Source organism: Astatotilapia calliptera, chromosome 2, assembly GCF_964374335.1.
Source record: "Astatotilapia calliptera chromosome 2, fAstCal68.1, whole genome shotgun sequence".
NCBI lineage: Eukaryota > Metazoa > Chordata > Actinopteri > Cichliformes > Cichlidae > Astatotilapia > Astatotilapia calliptera.
The window spans coordinates 22188056-22206434 of record NC_137423.1 but is presented as its reverse complement, the minus strand read 5'-3'; the positions used below and the strand labels follow the sequence as shown (position 1 = coordinate 22206434).

The following is an 18379-nucleotide window of genomic DNA, read 5'->3' as shown; positions in this document are numbered from 1 at the left end:
CAAAAAAGTCGGATTTGATGCGCTTTCACCTGCAGTGTGAACGTAGCCTTAAAGACACCTAATCCTACAACCTTGTAGCCATGAATTTATTAAGAGAGACCTCACAGTTATAAAAGATACGTCAATTGGTTTATAATGTGCAAATGAAAAATGAGTTATCTTATTTGAAGTCTGTTGTCTGTGTATAAACCAAGGTCGGGGCCAGTGAAAGAAACACTAACGTGCATGTGTAGTGAGCTGCACTCATGGTTCAGGAGCCACAATTAATATTGTAACACCTGAACTCCACAAGTTGAAATAGTTTGCTAAGAGAAAAGGATTTTAAATGCGCTCTAATAGTAACCACAGCTACGGTTAATCACAGCCACTTTAAATCACAGCAACTTCAGATCTTTGGCTGTGGTTGTGAGTCAGCCAGCAAAGACTGACGCAAGCAAAACTTTTTGAATCAAACCCAAGTCCGACAATATCTTTCAGCCCGAAAGACTCGATGACGGTAAAAATAATAATAAAAATTGATTAAATAAGATTAAAATAGAGAGGAAATAGTTTTCTTGTTAATCTGGAAACATTTGTTATGATAACTCAGATGATAGCGATGATGATCTCGCAGCCTGAGATCATCTAATCAAAGGCTGTTGGGAGTCCCACAAACTCGTTTTAAGACCAGAGGTGATAGATCTTATAGAGCGGTGGCCCCCAGGTTGTGGGATGCTCTCCCTCCATCATTACGTTGCCTTGATTGTATTTATTCTTTTAAAAATCAGCTTAAGACTCATTTATTTAGATTGGCTAAATAAATGACACAGCACAGCACAAATAAACACACAGCACAGACTTGTGCTGTGTGTTTGATTATTAATTTATTTTATGCATTTCTGTTTTATATTACTGTGAAGCACTTTGTGGTATTTATCCTGTGAAAAGTGCTATATAAATAAATTGATTTGATTTGATGATGTGTTCACTGAGCACGCATGATTTCCTCTGTGTTGAACAAAAGGAGATTCATTTGAAACCAGATATTTTCATGTAAAGACATAAATTAAATTGACAACAAAGCATGTTTAGCACTGTTGGCTCGCAGTGAGAGGTTCCTAGGGTTAAAAGAAAGTTAATGTTATTTGTCTCTGACATTCTTAATCTAAAAAAGTTTACTTCCTTAAATTAAAAACAAAAAACTGCTAATTTCAGCTCCTTTCCAGATGCCCTTCCTGACATAATTCCAAAGGAATTTGTGTTTCCTCCTGGCATCAAACCAGGAATCTTTTACTTAGGTTGGATAAAAGTGTAAACCACTATTGTGACAGTATGGAGTGACGAAGAGGACCCAAAATGCAGACACTAAGGAACGTGGAAGAAAACTTAACAGAAAGCGAGCCATTTATTAAGGCTGGGAAAAGATTACAAAACAAAAGTCAGAGGTGAAGCTAAACAATAACCTAAACTGGGGAAACTGAAGATAAACATAAAAATACCAAACCATGAAACTTGGTGTGGATACAAAGATACATGGAACATGGACAAGGGGAAGCAAAACTAGACACACTGCACATAGGACAAGGACTTTCACAATAAAACAGGAAACAGAGTGGAATGCAGACATGACAACACGAATGTGATAACATAGGACACACAGCATGAAACACATAAAGGGTGAGGGAAGCTTAAATACAGGGGTAGAAAACACAAGGGGAAATCTAATAAACAAATGAAGCTAACTTAAGGAACTTAAACATAAACATCAACATCCAAAAAAACTAAAACTTGAAACGCTGGGTCAACAGACGCAGGAACGTGACAGCTACACTATTTAGCCAATTTCTTCATAAAGTTTATACAAAAATAGAAATGAATTATTAAAAATGAAAATTTGCATATCAATTTAAAAAGCCCATGCAAGTGTAACATATAAAAATCAATGTGACTCCCTAATAATGAATAAAAAGTTGAACAAACAAAAACAAAGGTAAGCTGAGCATGTCAAGGACATAAAATCTATCATCAAATTTATGAGAAGGCCCTGCATTATAAATGGGTTTCTAATAGTGATTTAAAAGAAGCCACTGACCAAGTAGGCCAGAGTGAGTCTGGCAGGTCGTTCAACAATCGAGGAGCCCAAACAGAAAACGCTCAATCGCCATTTATCTTTAAACGTGAGGCTGGAACAGTTAGCGGGATCTCAGGCTGCACACAGGTCGGCACAAGAACAGCAGCTCTAGTGTGCACTCTGGAGCCAGGCCGTGAAGGGATTTTAAAAGGAGTCAGTAAAATCTTAAAATCAATTCTGAAACAAACGAGCAGCCATCGTAGACTCGTTAAAACTGACCTTGACGCCGCATCCTGAACAGTTTGAAGTCTATTCATTGATTTATGATTGATACCTCTTTAAAAAGGGCATTACAATAATGCAAAGATGACATAAAAGCATGAATTTATAGACAATCCAGATTTTTTTTTTCTGTGTACAGTGTGTATTTCAGCAAAAGTTAGTTTCTATGCTGGTGACAGGAGGAGGATGGGGGCTGAGTGCTGACTCAGTCTGTCCCCTGAGCCTTGACTTCTCTGGAGCACGAGCATTACTCACTAAATTTTCTCCAGTATGTTGTTACAGCTGTGCGTGGCATCGTGCCATCCTATAACACTGATAGTATCGTCTTTGCTCCTGAAACCGTTTGCTTATTAAAAACTCCTCGCGATCATAATGAAAGCAAAAGCCCGATCTCACATTAGTCCCAGCACTGTGTGCAATTCCATTGATTTGTTTGCGGTGCATCTCTACACCATGTTTGCACATGCTGAGCCCAAAATGCAGGTGTGCCAGTGCAACCAAGTGTGGGCTGCGAGGTTTGTGTGACTCGTACTACTGGCCGCCAGCACCCCTCTCTTCCTCTGAGAGAAAGGCACAGGCTGCCCGGTGCAGATAAAAGTGTGCAGATATTTCTGAGCTGTCCCGCTGAGGCAGACTTTATCTGCAGACTCTCCTGTTGGTTGTGTTAGTCGAGCCCTGGGTAATATTAATACCCCACTAATGAGCCCCTTCCTTGAAGAATCCGGAAAACAATCGGCGGGGATGGGGTGGGGCTGTGTTGGCGTGCGTGCTGAATCAGTCCTCTCCCTTGTGCCACAACTTCCCTACGGCTTCCCGAGAATGCTCAAACAAAAAGGAGAAACGCAGCTCCGATCACATTAATCATGGCCCGTGGAAGCACCGGCAATTGCTCCAGGCGCACGAGAACAAAAGTATCGCACGAGAGGAAGATGTGGAAGGAGAGAGTGGGGTGGGAGAAGCAATGAGCTCAAATAGGTGTGTGTGTGTGTGTGTGTGTGTGTGTGTTATATCCCCTTAAGCACACGGTAGGGAAGATGGCTAGTCAGGGAAGCTGTGTGTTGGTAAATGCCTAGTGCAGGAGAACTCAGCCATCTGTGACTGTCAGGAGTGTGTGTGTGTGTGTGTGTGTGTGTGTGTGTGTGTGTGTGTGTGTGTGTGTGTGTGTGTGTGTGTGTGTGTGTGTGTGTGTGTGAGAGTCTCTAACACCATCCTTGGATGACAAGGCTGTATTGATTAACCCTGATGGTTCCGTGTTGCAGCCGATCAGCATTTCAGTGTGTCAGCACGCGTGCGATAAATGAGCGCATGCGCTGTTGTAAGATATGCAAGTGCTTGCAAAGAGTATATTATGTAGGCATGTGTGTTTATCATGTTAATGGGATTAGGTGCATTATGCAAAAATGAATCATTGCATGAAATGATTCATTTTTGTTTATGCTGAAAAGATCTGTGTGCATGCATGCATTTCTCTGTGTGTGTGTGTGTGTGTGTGTGTGTGTGTGTGTGTGTGTGTGTGTGTGTGTGTGTGTGTGTGTGTGTGTGTGTGTGTGTGTGTGTGTTATGTGGCCTCTGTTAGCTCCAGATGAAGATGTCCGTCGCTGCTCTATCGGATCCCATCAGTATTCAGCGGCAGTGATGCCAGCCTTTTCACTTAAAGGGGAGCTGGGCACAATTAGCTGTTAACATTACATGGCAGAATTAAGCCCGGCCAGTATTCCCCAGGGAAATTAAACCACCGGCAAATCATTAAACCACAAGCTAAACATTAACAGCCATTTGCATTTTTATTGCACCTGAAAAGAATGTGCCAGGTCCGTTATCTCTGAGAGACAGAGAAGGACTCCTTATTTATTATTGTTATGTTGTCTCTCGTGTGAAACACAATGGCATTTATACAGGAAAGAAGCAGCAAAATGAGAGGCTGGAGGGTTTTTTGTTTTTTTTTTGGAGTGTTATGATTACAAATTCGAACATGGCTGGCAGAGGATACAATGACTTGTTTGTTATGCAAATCCCGGTGCTTTCATCCCTCCCAAAAATAAACAATTCCAAACAGATGACAATTTGCAGAGGCGCTCAGCTGAGTAAGGCCGGCAGTTTGGTACTGACAGGCTCGTACCGTCTGCAGTGTCACCGCTGCTTGAATGAAGAGGCTTTTAGGAGCAGGAAGTGGATACAGTGCCACATAAGTGGTGATGAAGAGGTTCTGGGGAGAAGTGAGATCTTCCTTTCTAATCTCCTCTCTCTCTTGGGCAGGTGAGCGGGATGTGCGGACAAACTCCTCAGCGGGCCTCTCGCTCTGTCGGATCCCCTCCGTCCCAGCCTCCGGCCGCCGCAGCCCGTGGGGCTCAGCCGTCATCCTCGGACCCCGACGAGACGTTGGCAGACCTCCGCAGGTGAGGAAATCGGGCGCCAGGACAAGACCTCTTCCTATGATGAAGCGATTCTCTGTCTCTCCAGGGTGCCATGGGGGCAATATTTTTCCCTGACAGACAAATATTGCCCCTGACGCTGTCGACAGGTCCGCTCCTGCTTGCGCGCGATGCTTTGGCTCGGTCTCTCTCCGCTTGAGTATTTTTTTTTAGCACTTCTGATGCAGTAACAGGCTTAAATGAACAGTGTAATGACGCCCAGCGGGGGCTGCTGGCCTCAGCAGCACAATGGCCAGATTAATGTCAATTAGGAATAGAGACACTGCTCATTTTGGCCTCTTTTATTCTCTCCTTCTCCAGGGGGATCTAATCGAGTTGCTTTCGCTGCTATCAAGCTGAATTCCCTCTCTTGCACTTTCCCTGCCTCCTTTCGCTGCTGTTTTCTTCTCCGCTCACTAACAATGGTGTTAACTGACGTTTGTATTCTTTGCCTTTGTGTTTCAGGGACTTCATAACCAGCCTGAGAGGCTTCAGCTCCTTTTATAGTGGTCTCGGGGAGGCCTTATGCAGCCGCGAGCCTGCTCCAGTGAACCACTCCCTCTGCTGGAACGGGCAGGAGATGACAGACAGGTAAGGCGGGGGTCTGGTTTTTGTTTGCAGACTGCGAATCAGCACTTCACGGTTTATTGGCTCTCTCTAAATGATCGCTTATGCAAACACTTTGCTCCCATTCTTGAATTCCCAGCCCTCTAGCTTCACATCTAGGAGTGTAGGTGAACTGAAGGGCAAGTTTTCCCAGAGCTGATGAGCTTCCCACAAGGCCCCCCCACTCCCACCGTCTCACCCACTGAGTGCGAGTGTAAATCTTGACTTTGGCTCTATGGGATGTTATTAATGTCAGGAACACTGTCACCTTCTTCTCGCTTAGTTAATTGCCGTTTCGATCGCTCTCTCCTCCTTCATCCAGCGTCTCCTGTGCACCCCGCAGAACAGCATTCGGTTTCCACAATATTTCATTTCACCCCTGTCCTTTGGCTTCACACATCACAACTCTCAGCGCTCTTTCCGCCTGCACCGTCAGCTGGCCCCGATTTCAATTTGGCTCACATAGTTACAGATATCATAGGATTTTTAGGCTTTTAAATCATGTGTGGAATTAAATCAGTGTAGATGCACAAATTCTAGTATAAAAGCACTGGGGGATGTTTTAAGTTCCCAAGGATGAAGGAGAATAAGTTCAGTACTTCTTGCACAAAGATATAAAAAAAAAGAACCCGAGTCTGAGGAGGAGATATCAGGCTGGCAAGGGGGCAGAGCTGTCCTGAGGGGATGATTACAAGCTGGACCAAGCAGTGCGACAGGAAGGTGCAGGGGAGGCAGGAACAGGAGACAAAATGATGGAGAGATTACAGTGTCTCGCGGCAAGCAATTCTCCATGTCACCTGCGAGGGCATATGTCTGCAGATTCACTCTGGTGCATTTTCACTTCGAGATTTGTTCTGGATCATCTTCCATTATCTCCTGAGATAGGACCTTCTTCAGAGCCAAATGTGGCATTCATTCAGTGCATTGTCTCATGCAGATAAATTTAGAACGGGTGGTTGGGGAGGATAAGCACTGGAGGGGTCGGGTGCTGAATGTCTCTGATACTTGAGGAGTGATCTGTGGAGCTAAATGAGGCGCCTGTTATCGGGCTCTGTTTACCATCACACCTGGAAGCCAGATCAGAGGAGGAACACTTTTCACCACATCAAAGAGTGTTACCGTGCTAACTGTGATAAAAACGTAACGCCGTATCAATTCAAAACATTCCTCTTTTGGATCTACTGACAGTGTAAATTCATGTGTGTGTGATAATTGATTCAAAGATAAGATTCGGTGTCGACCGTGAATGTTTCATTTTGGGGATTGTGACGATGGAGACTGAGAGGAGGTCAGCAGATATCATATTTAAAGAGTTTCAGCTGCTGCCATGTTGATTTTTGCAGCCAGAAATAAGCAAATGTGGTCCAGAAGGATAGCAGCAAGACTGAAAGTTAAGGTTTACAAGGTGGTAGTGAGACCTGATGCAATGTATGGTTTGGAGATGGGAGTGACCAGAATGGACAGCAGTAGAAATGAGACTATCAAGCTGGGAAGGTTTGAACATGTGCAGAGGAGGGATATACTGGAGAAAAGGTGTTGAAGATGGAGCTTCCAGACAGGAGGAAAAGAAGAAGACCTCAGAGAAGATTCATGGATGTAGTGAAGGAGGTAGAGTGAGATGAAAACAGGAGAAAGGACATAAAGATAGAGTGCTAAGTTAGCGAGTTAGCTGTCCCTAGCCAGCTTAGCTAGCAAGCTGCACCCGTGAAGCACAGACACTTGCTGCAACAGGCACCAGCAGTATAACACAGATAGGTGGAGTCGAGTTCTAGGTCACAGCCCAACTGTAAGCCTAAATCCACATGGATGGGAGCCGGATTCAAGTGGCCACTAAAGGAACTGCAGTTTTTGGGGCTTCAACTCTGTTTTCAGCCTCAGTGGCTGCCACATGCTCCGTGCCCACTGTCATCCTTTAGCATTGTGTTAAATTATAGTTGTCTGAGAGCCTACAGCACATGCTATGCTAAATGTCTTGTGAGGCCTTGAGTTGAGTCAGATACGACTCTTTATGCTAACACTCTGCCAGCGGCAATGCTATTTAGATATATAGACACTTAAAGAATAACAGAGCCTAATGGGAAAGTTCAGAGTTTTAAGCTTGTATCAAATTTATTTTTAAAAACTGGTTCTACTTAAAGAGGTGAAGAAAGTTGAAGCATCACCAAAGGTATTTCCATTCTTTCTGAGGAAAACATGAATTCCCTCAGCAGATTTAATCTAATTGTGTAATCAGAGTCCCCAACTTTTCTTTACAAGGAAGAAATGCCATTAGTGCCAAACTGGGTCAACTCTGACAGACTCGACTGAATTCATGACAGCTGATGTGATGTGGTACATGTAAGAATTACTGTGGCCCCAAAGACATCATACACAATAATGCATATCTGTATATATGTTTTTTCAGTCACAGTTGATTTAAAGCAAATGATTTAGTACCTCCGTCAGCTAGAACAATTTCACCCCACCCTCAAACATTAACCTCATGGTCTAAAGTTAAGGCAACGCGAGCTTCATAGTCAGTGTCATGTTTCGTCTTTGCATGTAGGGTAGCAAAACCAAATTTTACGGCAATCCATCAACAATTTCTGAGAAAGTTCAACCTGGACCAGTGCAGACTGGCCAAGAATCGAGATAAGTCGTTTCAAGGAGCCATTAAAAGAGAACCATTATCCTCTCCCTTAGAGTCTCCCATGTGAATATGCTGTTACTGAGGTGGATGCTCATATTACAAATGGTCAGTGGTTCAATGATTTCAGCATATGTACAATAAAAGCTGAGGCTTTAAGAACGTTTGTACCTGCCATGTGAACGGCACCGTATGACAAAGTTAACGTCAGACTGTCGCTTGCAGCACTTTCTGCCGGTCGTGCACCGCTTTTTGAAACCTGCTGCGTTGTACTGTTGCTACGGCAGCTAGGATGAATAAAACGAGTGCATAATTGTGTCAGTTTTTACCACCATTTTAATGATACATTAGTACAGAAGAGCGGAGCTACTGATGATGTAAAGTAAGCAACTCCGCCCACCTGCTGTTCAAACTTGACATTTACAAGGGGTCAGCCAGTTGGAAGAAATCTGGCTTAATTTAGTTTAAAGGAAAGGGAAGGATTGAGGATTAAAGAATAATGAGGATTATGTTGAAGTTAGAATCATGCAGCGCTCCAAAAATAAAAGTATAGAGCATAATGCGCCCACTTTAATGAGACTTAAGTTCACCCACCCGCTGCTCCATCACAGCTGTTTGTATGAACTCTGAATTTTGTGTTTTCTCAGTGCGACATTAAAACAAAGGAACAGTGTCAATAATCACGTGTGTGTCTGTGTTTGTGTGTGTTAGACAAGATTCTTAGGCACAGAAAAAGGTGTTTGTATAAACGTGTGTGTGTGAATGTGGCTTGTAGTAGGACGTGTTCTTCTACTTCTGCGGGTTATTTTGCTGCGAGAGATGGCAGCCTCACACTGGACCTAATGGCAGCGTGGTAATTGGTGTTACATTAGATTAAGTTATCGCAAGCATGAGGCGATGTGATCAGCTCTGCTGGCAGCGAACAATAACACAAGCAGGATTGGATAACGAGCCGAGAGTCGACAACTGAGACTATCGGCGGTGAAAAACGGTTTAACGGTGAGACACGCTAAATTATATTGTGGTAAAATTATCTGACAGGCACTTATCATGTGAAACACTAACCTGCCTCGGCTTCTTATCGTCACTCAAAATCTCCCCGTCCTAATCCTCCCTCCTCTTAACCATATTTCCTCTTTTCCTCTGCTTAAGTGATCACACGTTTTTCCATTATTCATGTGATAATTAGCAGCGAAGAAGGGATGAGATCATGGATAATAAGAAGAATAAATAACTGGGGAAATGTAATTTGAGCTTAATGAAAAGTCTGACTTGGAGGAGAATGAAAGACTGATGAAAAGAGACGGCAGCTCATAGGTGTGTGTGTGTGAGTGTGTGTGTGAGTGTGTGTTGGGGGAGTGTGCCCACAGGGCTGTTTAAAAGAGAGAGAACAAAGGATGACCTCATACTTTACACACAAACACACACATGTGCACAGATTCTTTTTTCAAGGCCCCTTTTTCGCTCTCGCTAATCTACTTCCTCTAAAATAGTTCGTCCTTCATCTTTTCAAACATTTACAACAACACGGCAGACGACATTTACGCTGCAGCGTGACATCCACTGCGGCACCTGAGAGAGATGTCTGATTCAGGTTCACCTAAACGTGCTCGTCTCAGTCAAGCAGAATTAGCCGGTCTCATCCTTCCGAGCGTGCGGTGAGGAAGGGGTTAAACCCTTGGGACTGTCAGAAGTGAAAAAAAAAAAACACACCTGCAGGAAAGTCTCAACATGAAAGAACAGCTGTGAAGAAATCTACCTTTCAGACATCCCAGCTCCTCCTCTTCATAGTGTACACAAGTGTAAACAGAGCAGCACTTCCTCAGTCGTACATTTATGCATGTAAGAGCCTGCCCGTGTGCTGCTTCTACCTAAATATACCCTCACAGCTAAAGCAGGGCAAAAATACATCTCTGCTAATGTTCTCTCATTAACTTCAGATGATTAAAAAGCTACTAACTGAGCAGATAATGTGCATGAAATTAATCAGCAGCCAAACTTTACATGATAGTTCAAGATCTTTGGGGATGTTGTCGGCACCCTTGAAACACTTAAAAATGTCAAAGAAGGTGGTAATGTAACAGCCTGCCTCTTAAAGGCAGATGTTCAGAGTTAGCGTGTGATGAGTGATGAATTGCAGCCTTTATAACTACATTAACAGCATTAAGCTGTCTTTAAACAGCAGATCTTGGATAAATATCAACCCGCCTCTGGTTTTGTAGCTGTAGCTTCTCCATTGAGGGAAAAGTTGGTTCTTTGGTCAGAGCTCATTGACAAATGAGTTTTTTAGCTCAGGAAACTAAAATCCAGAAGACCTGAGATTCCTCTTATCAACACTAGATGGTGATAAATCCCTGTTTGTGTCTTCCACAAAGGTAGCTTAGCCTGAAGTCACTGAAGCTCTTCAGAGTTTCATAAACATAAGGCTTATTTAAGCATTTTCTTCCCGTCCTTTCAGATATCCTGGGCCCGGCCTAAAACGACTGCACCCCAGCTCCGAGTCCAGGAGCAACAAGCCGCCTGAGCCGGTCATCAGCCAGATCATAGACAAACTCAAACACATCAACCAGGTGAGCTGTGCTCTTTTATTTCCTTCATGGTTATAGCTCCGGCTCTGCAGAGGTGGGATAGTCCACTCTCCCATTAGCTCTGCTTCTTGGCTCACAGTTGGACACTGATTCCCAAGCTGCTGGAGGCCCTGCTCTGCAGCTCCTGTGGGGGTCAGCACAAGCCAAGTAAAGATTTTAAATAAGGATGTTTTGTTTACTAGTTTGCCCTTTTAAAACACAGCAAAACACTTGTGACTGGAAACTGTTTTTAAAAAAAGCTCTTCCTGGACACAAATTCAGCCAGAATATGAAAGGATGCGTGTCCTCCATCCACAAAAGGCCCAGCTGTCATCAAGGCCGAAGCCCTTGTTTTTTTCCCACCACTTCCGCTGGCATGTAAACCACGGTCGGGGCAGGCTGGCTTTGTTCAGAGATGCAGGATCGAACTCACGTATCAGCCCACAGATCTGCTGGCACTTCCTGATTCTTGGTGGTTGCATTTGTAGCTGTCAACACTTCTAGCTGACTACCCCTCGCCCCCTCCCGCATGCATACACACATATGTGTGCATGTTAACACGAGTCTGTTTGAGCTTTAGGATGTTGTAGCCCTGTCAAGGTGGATTCCCCTGTTTAAAAGGGAACCTGGGAGATCTAAGAAGTAGCTCCGGACCCTTCTGCACTCCCCGCTGACAACCAGAGAGCCTCAAGAAAAAACTAAATTGAGAGGGCTGTGGGTTGAAACTAATTCTATCATTTACTTCCACAGTATTACTTCATTCATATGTGTCAGACGCCTCCTGCTGCCTTCAAACGCCACCATACCTGATTCATCCTGGCTCTACATACGTTGGGCAGTTTAAACGCTCATTCAAATGTGGGTCTTATTTTTTTTATAGCTTTGGCCATCTTTTCTGTGAGCTGTGAAGACGTTGGACTCACCAGAGAAAGTTCCTGACATTCACTGGGGAAAGAAAAACTGTTTAACCATTTTATTTGGTGCTAAAACGCAAAGAAAGCATAAAATGTCAATAATAATCCATAAGTGCAGAGACCAGGATGGATGTTTTGTGTAATAATTTCAGTGTAAAATCAGTGTGATCACCTGACTGTGCATTTTTTGCCCTTTCAGCCTTCTTTGGAGGAATTTTGTACACTATTATTATAAGTAGGAGTGAGAGCCAAAATGACCAAAATAAAAGCCAAGCTGTAATAAACCTGAATTATCCTGTAAGCTTAAAAACACAGGACATACCCTTTAATGTAATAAGTCTTTCAAAACTTCCTGCATCGGCACAGATAAACAATTGTAGCCATATGATTACAAGCAGAGCTGCTGCAGTGCAGACTGTTTACCATGTGGATCGAGGTCCTGATAGGCTTTTGATGAGATTTTGCAAGAAAATGCAGTTTAGTGAAATGACTGAGCTCATTGTGTTATAGATATTGAGACAATCCCTTGGAAGCATGAACTCAGTCAAGTCATATGTTCTCAGTAACCTAATTTCCATTTCTAATTGGCTCGCATGTTGCACTGATGATGTGGCAAACATGTGGACATTTATGGGGTTTTTCTTCTGTTTACACAATCGGTTAATATTTATGCAGATTGACCATTCGCAAGGGAGCTTTTAGTCTCATATCTGATGACCGTGCAGCAGAGTCAAGCGTGTTTCTGCTTCGGCTCCCCTTCCCTTCAGATCTTAACTTCAATGGCCTGGATTAACATCTGACAAAAGAATGACTGCACTTGATTGCATATTTCATGTGCAGTAAAACTGTTCATGGCTCACAGCCATGCTTTCCCTCCCCCCTTTTGTTGCAGAAATTGGTTTTAAAAATATTAGTGTAATCCTATCACCATTATACTTGGGCGTGCAAAATGACAGGAACACCTTGTAATGTTGTGCAATCTGCTGCAACAGTCCTGCTGTAAATCAGCCCACTGAGAAGTTTAAAGTATTGGAATTTTAGGGGAAGATGACTCACCGAGTTTATCTTGATAGTAATTTGTAATTTTCTTGTAACATCTCTTATCAAAACATATGAAACTAATTCGTTTTCATAAAAATAAAATTACTTTTGCTTTAGTTGGAGCTCTGAGACACAATAAAACTGCTAATCTGCACAATGTCCATTTACCTGACGTTGTTGTTAACATGGTAATAGATCTAATGTTTATTATTGCCACTGTGGGGGGGGTGGCATGTTAGTATGGGAGCTCAACCAATAAACTGGTAGAGTGATGTTAATAATGGGCTTAATTTCTAGAATACTGTGGCTGCAAACCCAGCACAAACTCTGACCCCTCCACCACTGTTCTTGACAGTTGGTAAGAGATGTGCTCTGTTCGCTTTTCTCCAAACATGGCGCTGTGCACTACGGTCAAACATCTGCACTTTGGTCTCGTGTGTCCAAACAACATTGTTCCAGAAGTCCTGTGTTTTGTTCAGATGGAGCTTTGCAAATATAAACCATGCTGTCATGCTCTTTTTGGAGAGAGGAGGCTTTCTCCTGGCAACCCTTCCAAACAGGCCAGACTTGTTCAGGGGTGAATTTGCTGGACTGTCCACATATCTGAACGCTTCAGACCAGGAAACTGCAAAAACCAAACTGCTCACACTTGCTGATTATCAGTTAATGATCAATGATTAGCAATGCCTGGCTGCTACTTGCAATGTATTCAAGTTTTCACAGACTGCATAGAATTGTCCGTCCATTAGGGGCCAGACTTTACTCCCAGCCACAAATGTTAACCCCCTGGTTGAGCTAGAAGAAAAAGAAGGGGATCGTCAAAGTCCTTCGACATACCTAACGAAACACATGAATGCATACATACTTTTACCTGCTAATTAAAAACAGTTGCCAGACTCAGTGGGATCCTTCCTTTGGGAAGCCAAGAATAACAATTTGCCAAATTTCAAATCTGAAACCAAGTTGTGTACCAAGTGACTTGGCAGCATAACCATACCCAGAGCTACAATGCTAATATGTTTGAAAGGATACCTGCCAACAGGGAAGGATCAAGTCGCTCTTCAACAGAGAGGCACAGCCCTAAACATACTTTCTAATCCTGCTAAATGTTTATTGAGTATACACCGCATTTCATGGTCCTGCTCTCCGCTTGCATATTGTAAACAACCACCGAGGGCACTGGAGAAAGTGATGTTGTTCAGTTAAAAGCAGTTTTACAAGGTCTCCGCCTCCCCGCCAGTTGAAAGACCGACAGTTCCAGATGATGCAGGGCTAAAAGCAACTAATTAACCATGTGATATGAAAGAGTGGGGCCATGGCTCACAGATAATTACTTTCATCTGCCCTGTTTATATGCAAAGTGTATGAGGACAGGCCAACGGTGAGATAGTAATGTTGCGTAATGGTCCAGGAAGGCAAACAGCGGAGTGCCATGTTGATTAAAACCTGCAGTATTCACAGACGATCGTGCTCAGATGAATGTGCACATGTAAGTCCTGGATATGCATTCAGCTCTGCATGCTGGACAGGGGTCGCTTGCATACAGTCCTCTGCAAATCCTATAAGGCTCTTTTTCTCCTGTGCACATTTTCCATTTGAATGAACATTATTCTCCTTTTGGCTGGAGCAGCGAACATGATCAGCGGTTCTTCCAGGTCTTACTGACCCACTTTCAAACAGTGAATCGGTCCCAGACCATAGTATGTAAGACTGTGTCGTAAAATATACATTCTCCAAGAGCGAGAGGGAACGTGGGACCCCTCAAAAAATCGACTTCCTTCCAACTTTAATCCCTCTGATGTTTCATTCCTCGACTCTTAAGTGCTCCGTGACGATGGCCCCGTGAAATGCAACTATGCGGCGGAAATGTGTCATTTCTCACGTTGTCAGTGTTGATCAAAGTATCAGCAGATACAGAGACAGTTTGGCAGGGGACCCCTTGCCTTTGTGCCTCTGTGAGGCTAAACTAAACACAATAAGAAGAGGAAAAAATTCAGAGCCAGTCGCCTCAGCTTATAAAACAGCGTTTTCTCACGCCTGAACCAGTTGATGTCATGACTGAGCCGTAGCCAAGTTTAAAGTGAGCTGCACACTATAAATGGATGAGGAGAAATGGCTTTCTCCTTCAGTTATTGCTTCCCGACTTGGAATCTTTAAACAGTGCGGGACTGTGAGGAGCCACGGACATTTTTGTGCATGCAAACACTGTGTGTAACAAATTCCCGTGTGAGGTCCTGTCTGTATATGCAATATGAGCTGATAAAGACGAGAGTGCTCGAGCTCGCTCTCTCCCCGGCTCTGACGTCAGGTCTGAGATATTCTTTTGATGCCAGACTGGCGATTCTTCCTGGTTTTCTTGCTGAGAAGTGGACTGTGTGAACGTGACTCCGCATTAACACTTTCGTTTTTCGTGAAGTTCTTGCGCGCAGGGGACGTAGGGGCGTTAGCGCTCCTAAATTAGAACATATTATATTGATGATGTGTTCTTGTTCTGGGGGGATTAGTTTGTTTTTTTTGTTGTTTTTTCTGAACATCTGTTTAACTTCCCAGAGTATCAAGTTTCTCCTCTGAACAACTAATCTGGCAGGAGATGGTTGAGCTAGTGGCAAAATAGAGCAATTATGTGATTGGTCTTTGATTACAGAGCGTTTCATTTGTCAGATGAGTTTGCCATTTGGAGGGTCAGACCTCCTGGGATTCTTCTGACAGCCCCCCTTTTCTGGCTACATGACACTCTTTGGAGAGCTTAAATTTGGAATGCATCTTTTATGAGTCAGTTTCATTAAAACACAGCTGTTTGATCTGACACTGTTATAATTGCTCTGTAATTTGAAAAATAACTTCTTCACATTGCCAGCCAAAGCTTTCATTTTCAGCTATTTGAACATTTTAGCTTTTACTTCCATCCGTCTCTATCCCTCCCTGTTCGTTTCACTTCTTTCCATCTCCCCAGCTGTGCTGAGTTGTGTGTGACAGACTGCAGCGCTGTCGCCCTTCGCTCCTCCAGCCCCCACCTTCTATCCCCCCCCTAAAACCCCAAGACCCCCCCCTCCCTCTTCCCCACACCCACCTCTCTTCTGCTCGCAGCTTCCCAGACTAATTGAAGCCAGAACCTGGGAAAATCCTGCAGGTAGGACAGGAATCCAGGGTGGAAAATAAACCAGATCCCAAGCGCCACAAATTCCATCACGCAGTCTCACTTCCTCCGAGCCACCAGAGCCTGGGCGGCGTGCGCTTGACACCTAGTGCATGTTTGCGCAGAATGCACTCTTTAATATCATAACTCACAGAAACACTCGTCCTGAGTCACTGTGCACAGTGGTAGTAATTAATTACGGACACGTCGAAGCTCATATAGCAGGAATATATAAATAAGAAACCCTTTACTGAATACTACTGTAGAGATGTGTGCAGTGGCCTTTAACTTAGGACTAATGCACACTATGGGTGTCTACTAGGCCTGCTGTTTTGTAAACTTGCTAACCTAGTCATTACACGTACTCCAGTCAAAGAGACTGACTTCTGTTTGATGTTATTGACTGAGAGGGTTTTGAAGCGGGGGTTTTTTTTTTTTTTTATGTATCCCCTCAGGGCTTTGTCCTCTCGCCCTCCTCGTCTTTTTTTATTTTCTTTTTTTTCATGTACAGCAGAGAGGAAAGAGGGGATGCTAATATTTGTGAGCGGGTACGAGCTCACGAGGGGTGCTTTAAATGATGTGTGACACCTGGTGTAAACCTCTGAAGGGGCTGCAGGGCGTTTGTGTACCCCTGTTAGCGCACCGTACATGCGTGTTATCCTTTCGTTTTCCGGAGACTTAGGAATTCATGGTAAGTTTAGGATTTGAGCAGTTGTGGTTCCTTAACTTGACAAATCCAACCAACAGATTACACACACACTCACACACCATTCTCCCACCCCAGGCTTTCTCCCCTGCTGACTGTGAGGTCAGACAGAGCATGTGAGGGGCCTTTTCCTCCCAATTAGTCTGCCTGCTAATGAGTCCCAACCATCCTTTCTACCACTGCCACCCGTTCCTCCTTACCTCCATACCTCCACCTCTCCCTCCATCTTTGCCCCCTCCCCAAACCCTCAATCAATCCTGAGGCCCATGCCACCCCCTTCGCTCCCACACTACTACCACCCCAGTGGGTGTAATTATCACACAGCCGGCTTATAAAAACCCCGCAGCACAAGGCGGGCACTCGCCTTGCTGAGCAGGAACACCGGTGAGGGGTATTTTCCTATTTTTTACCTGTGACTCTGAGCTGAGGGCTTGCTTGCTTGTTTGTTTGTTTGTTTGTTTGTTTGTCTTTTTCGTGCTAACTTTTCTTTGCTGATTCTTGACTTTTCGTTGAACTGTCAGGGAATCGGACAGCTGAGTCTTCCTGCTGCGTTCTCACACTCTCTGTCGCTGGGCACAGTCATATGTTGCTGTGTAACAGGATACCTCCCCGTAGAGGTCACGGGTCACACTTCCTGTTTCCTGTTTCTGCTAGGTCATCATAGGGTCTTATCCGCGAGGGTCATAGACCTCCCCGTTCATCCTGCGCCTTTTGTTTGGGACAGCAGTGCTCAGGGCGGAGTGGGTGGTTACAGCTCAGTTGAGGCTCCTCTCTAGACCCGTCAAAATGTCAGCACTCCCAAATTTTATCATCCCCTCTCATGCTCCCCGTCTTCTCATATCGCAAGACCCCTATTTATCTCTGTGGTTAGCGGTTTTTACGTTTCTCTTTCATTCTTTCCAGCACCTTCAGTTCTCTATGTGCTTAGGCTAGAAGCTAAGCTAAGCCTACAGCACATCAGCTGATTGCCGCTCACACACAAGCATAGCTCCTCCACTCTTTCTTACCCACTTGCCCCAGTGATCATCCACCGATTCCCACTAGGTGTGATCATGGAACATGCAGTGACAGTCTGCTGATGTTGAAATGGAGGATTTCTGAGCAACACATGACTCTGGAAAGCACTGGACAAAAAGAGATTGTCTGACGGGGTGTAATCAGATTTAGCAACCAGCAGCCTGAGCAGGAATGAGACTTTTTAAACTATTAAACCCCATAGAGACAATCAGGCACATTCACAGACATAAGTCGATATTTTCATTTGGTTACCCTCAAAAAAAGATTGAAAATTGCTGTCATACCAGATATATTTAATACTAAAGGGAGTTAACCCCCTGCGTTCATGCGCCGCCTCGATCTGAGCCCAGCGTGTTGGAAAACAACATTCTTCTATTCTTAAACACCAACAGTTTAAGCTCCCTCTGCAACATCATCTAAACATGCGTTCAGGATTCAGTCCAAACTGAGAGGTCTGGAAATAGAGTTACGGGCTAAGGTGGAGCACAAACACTCCCAGTTTCATGCCGGACCGGAGAACCGCTTCTTTTTTTTTCCTCCTGCGTGTTCTGTGTCCGACTGGAATGAACATCAGGAAATTAATTTTGTCTGCATTAACCGTCTGAGGCTGAGCTCCTGTTGCGTGACACGCTCGAGCGTGGACAGATAGGGAAAGACAGGAGGGTGAGGGGAGAAGAAACAGAGGAGAATGAGACAGCGCTGGTCCTCCTCTTCCTCCTCTCTTTACATTTCACATTCAATAAAAGTTGAGTAACGACTCGAGGAGAGCGGGTGGGAATGCGAGGCAGGCTGCGCTGACCCAAACGCCGCTCCGCCCCGCTGAGGAGCTATCCATGACTCACTCTGTGGAAAGTGCCTCCTGTCATTCCTCCATCTGTCTGTCTATCTGTCTCTACTCTCCCATGATGTGCCTCATTTATTTCCACTCTCATGCCGTTTCTCCCCAGGCTACGAGCTCCGAACAGGGATATCTGCCAGCGTGACAGAAACACAGCAGCTCACGGGACATGTGCACATTAAATG

General features: G+C 44.3%; 1 protein-coding gene across 2 annotated transcripts in view; it reads left to right on the top strand.

Annotated features, from left to right (window-relative positions):
• gpc3 (glypican 3) overlaps window positions 1-18379 on the top strand; it is a 128849-nt gene that overhangs the window by 85028 nt on the left and 25442 nt on the right. For both annotated transcript variants that reach the window (XM_026187271.2, XM_080309452.1), the window contains exons 4-6: window positions 4589-4728; window positions 5209-5334; window positions 10434-10545. In XM_026187271.2, the coding sequence (XP_026043056.1) occupies window positions 4589-4728; window positions 5209-5334; window positions 10434-10545 (378 nt within the window). The remainder of the gene's footprint in view (window positions 1-4588; window positions 4729-5208; window positions 5335-10433; window positions 10546-18379) is intronic.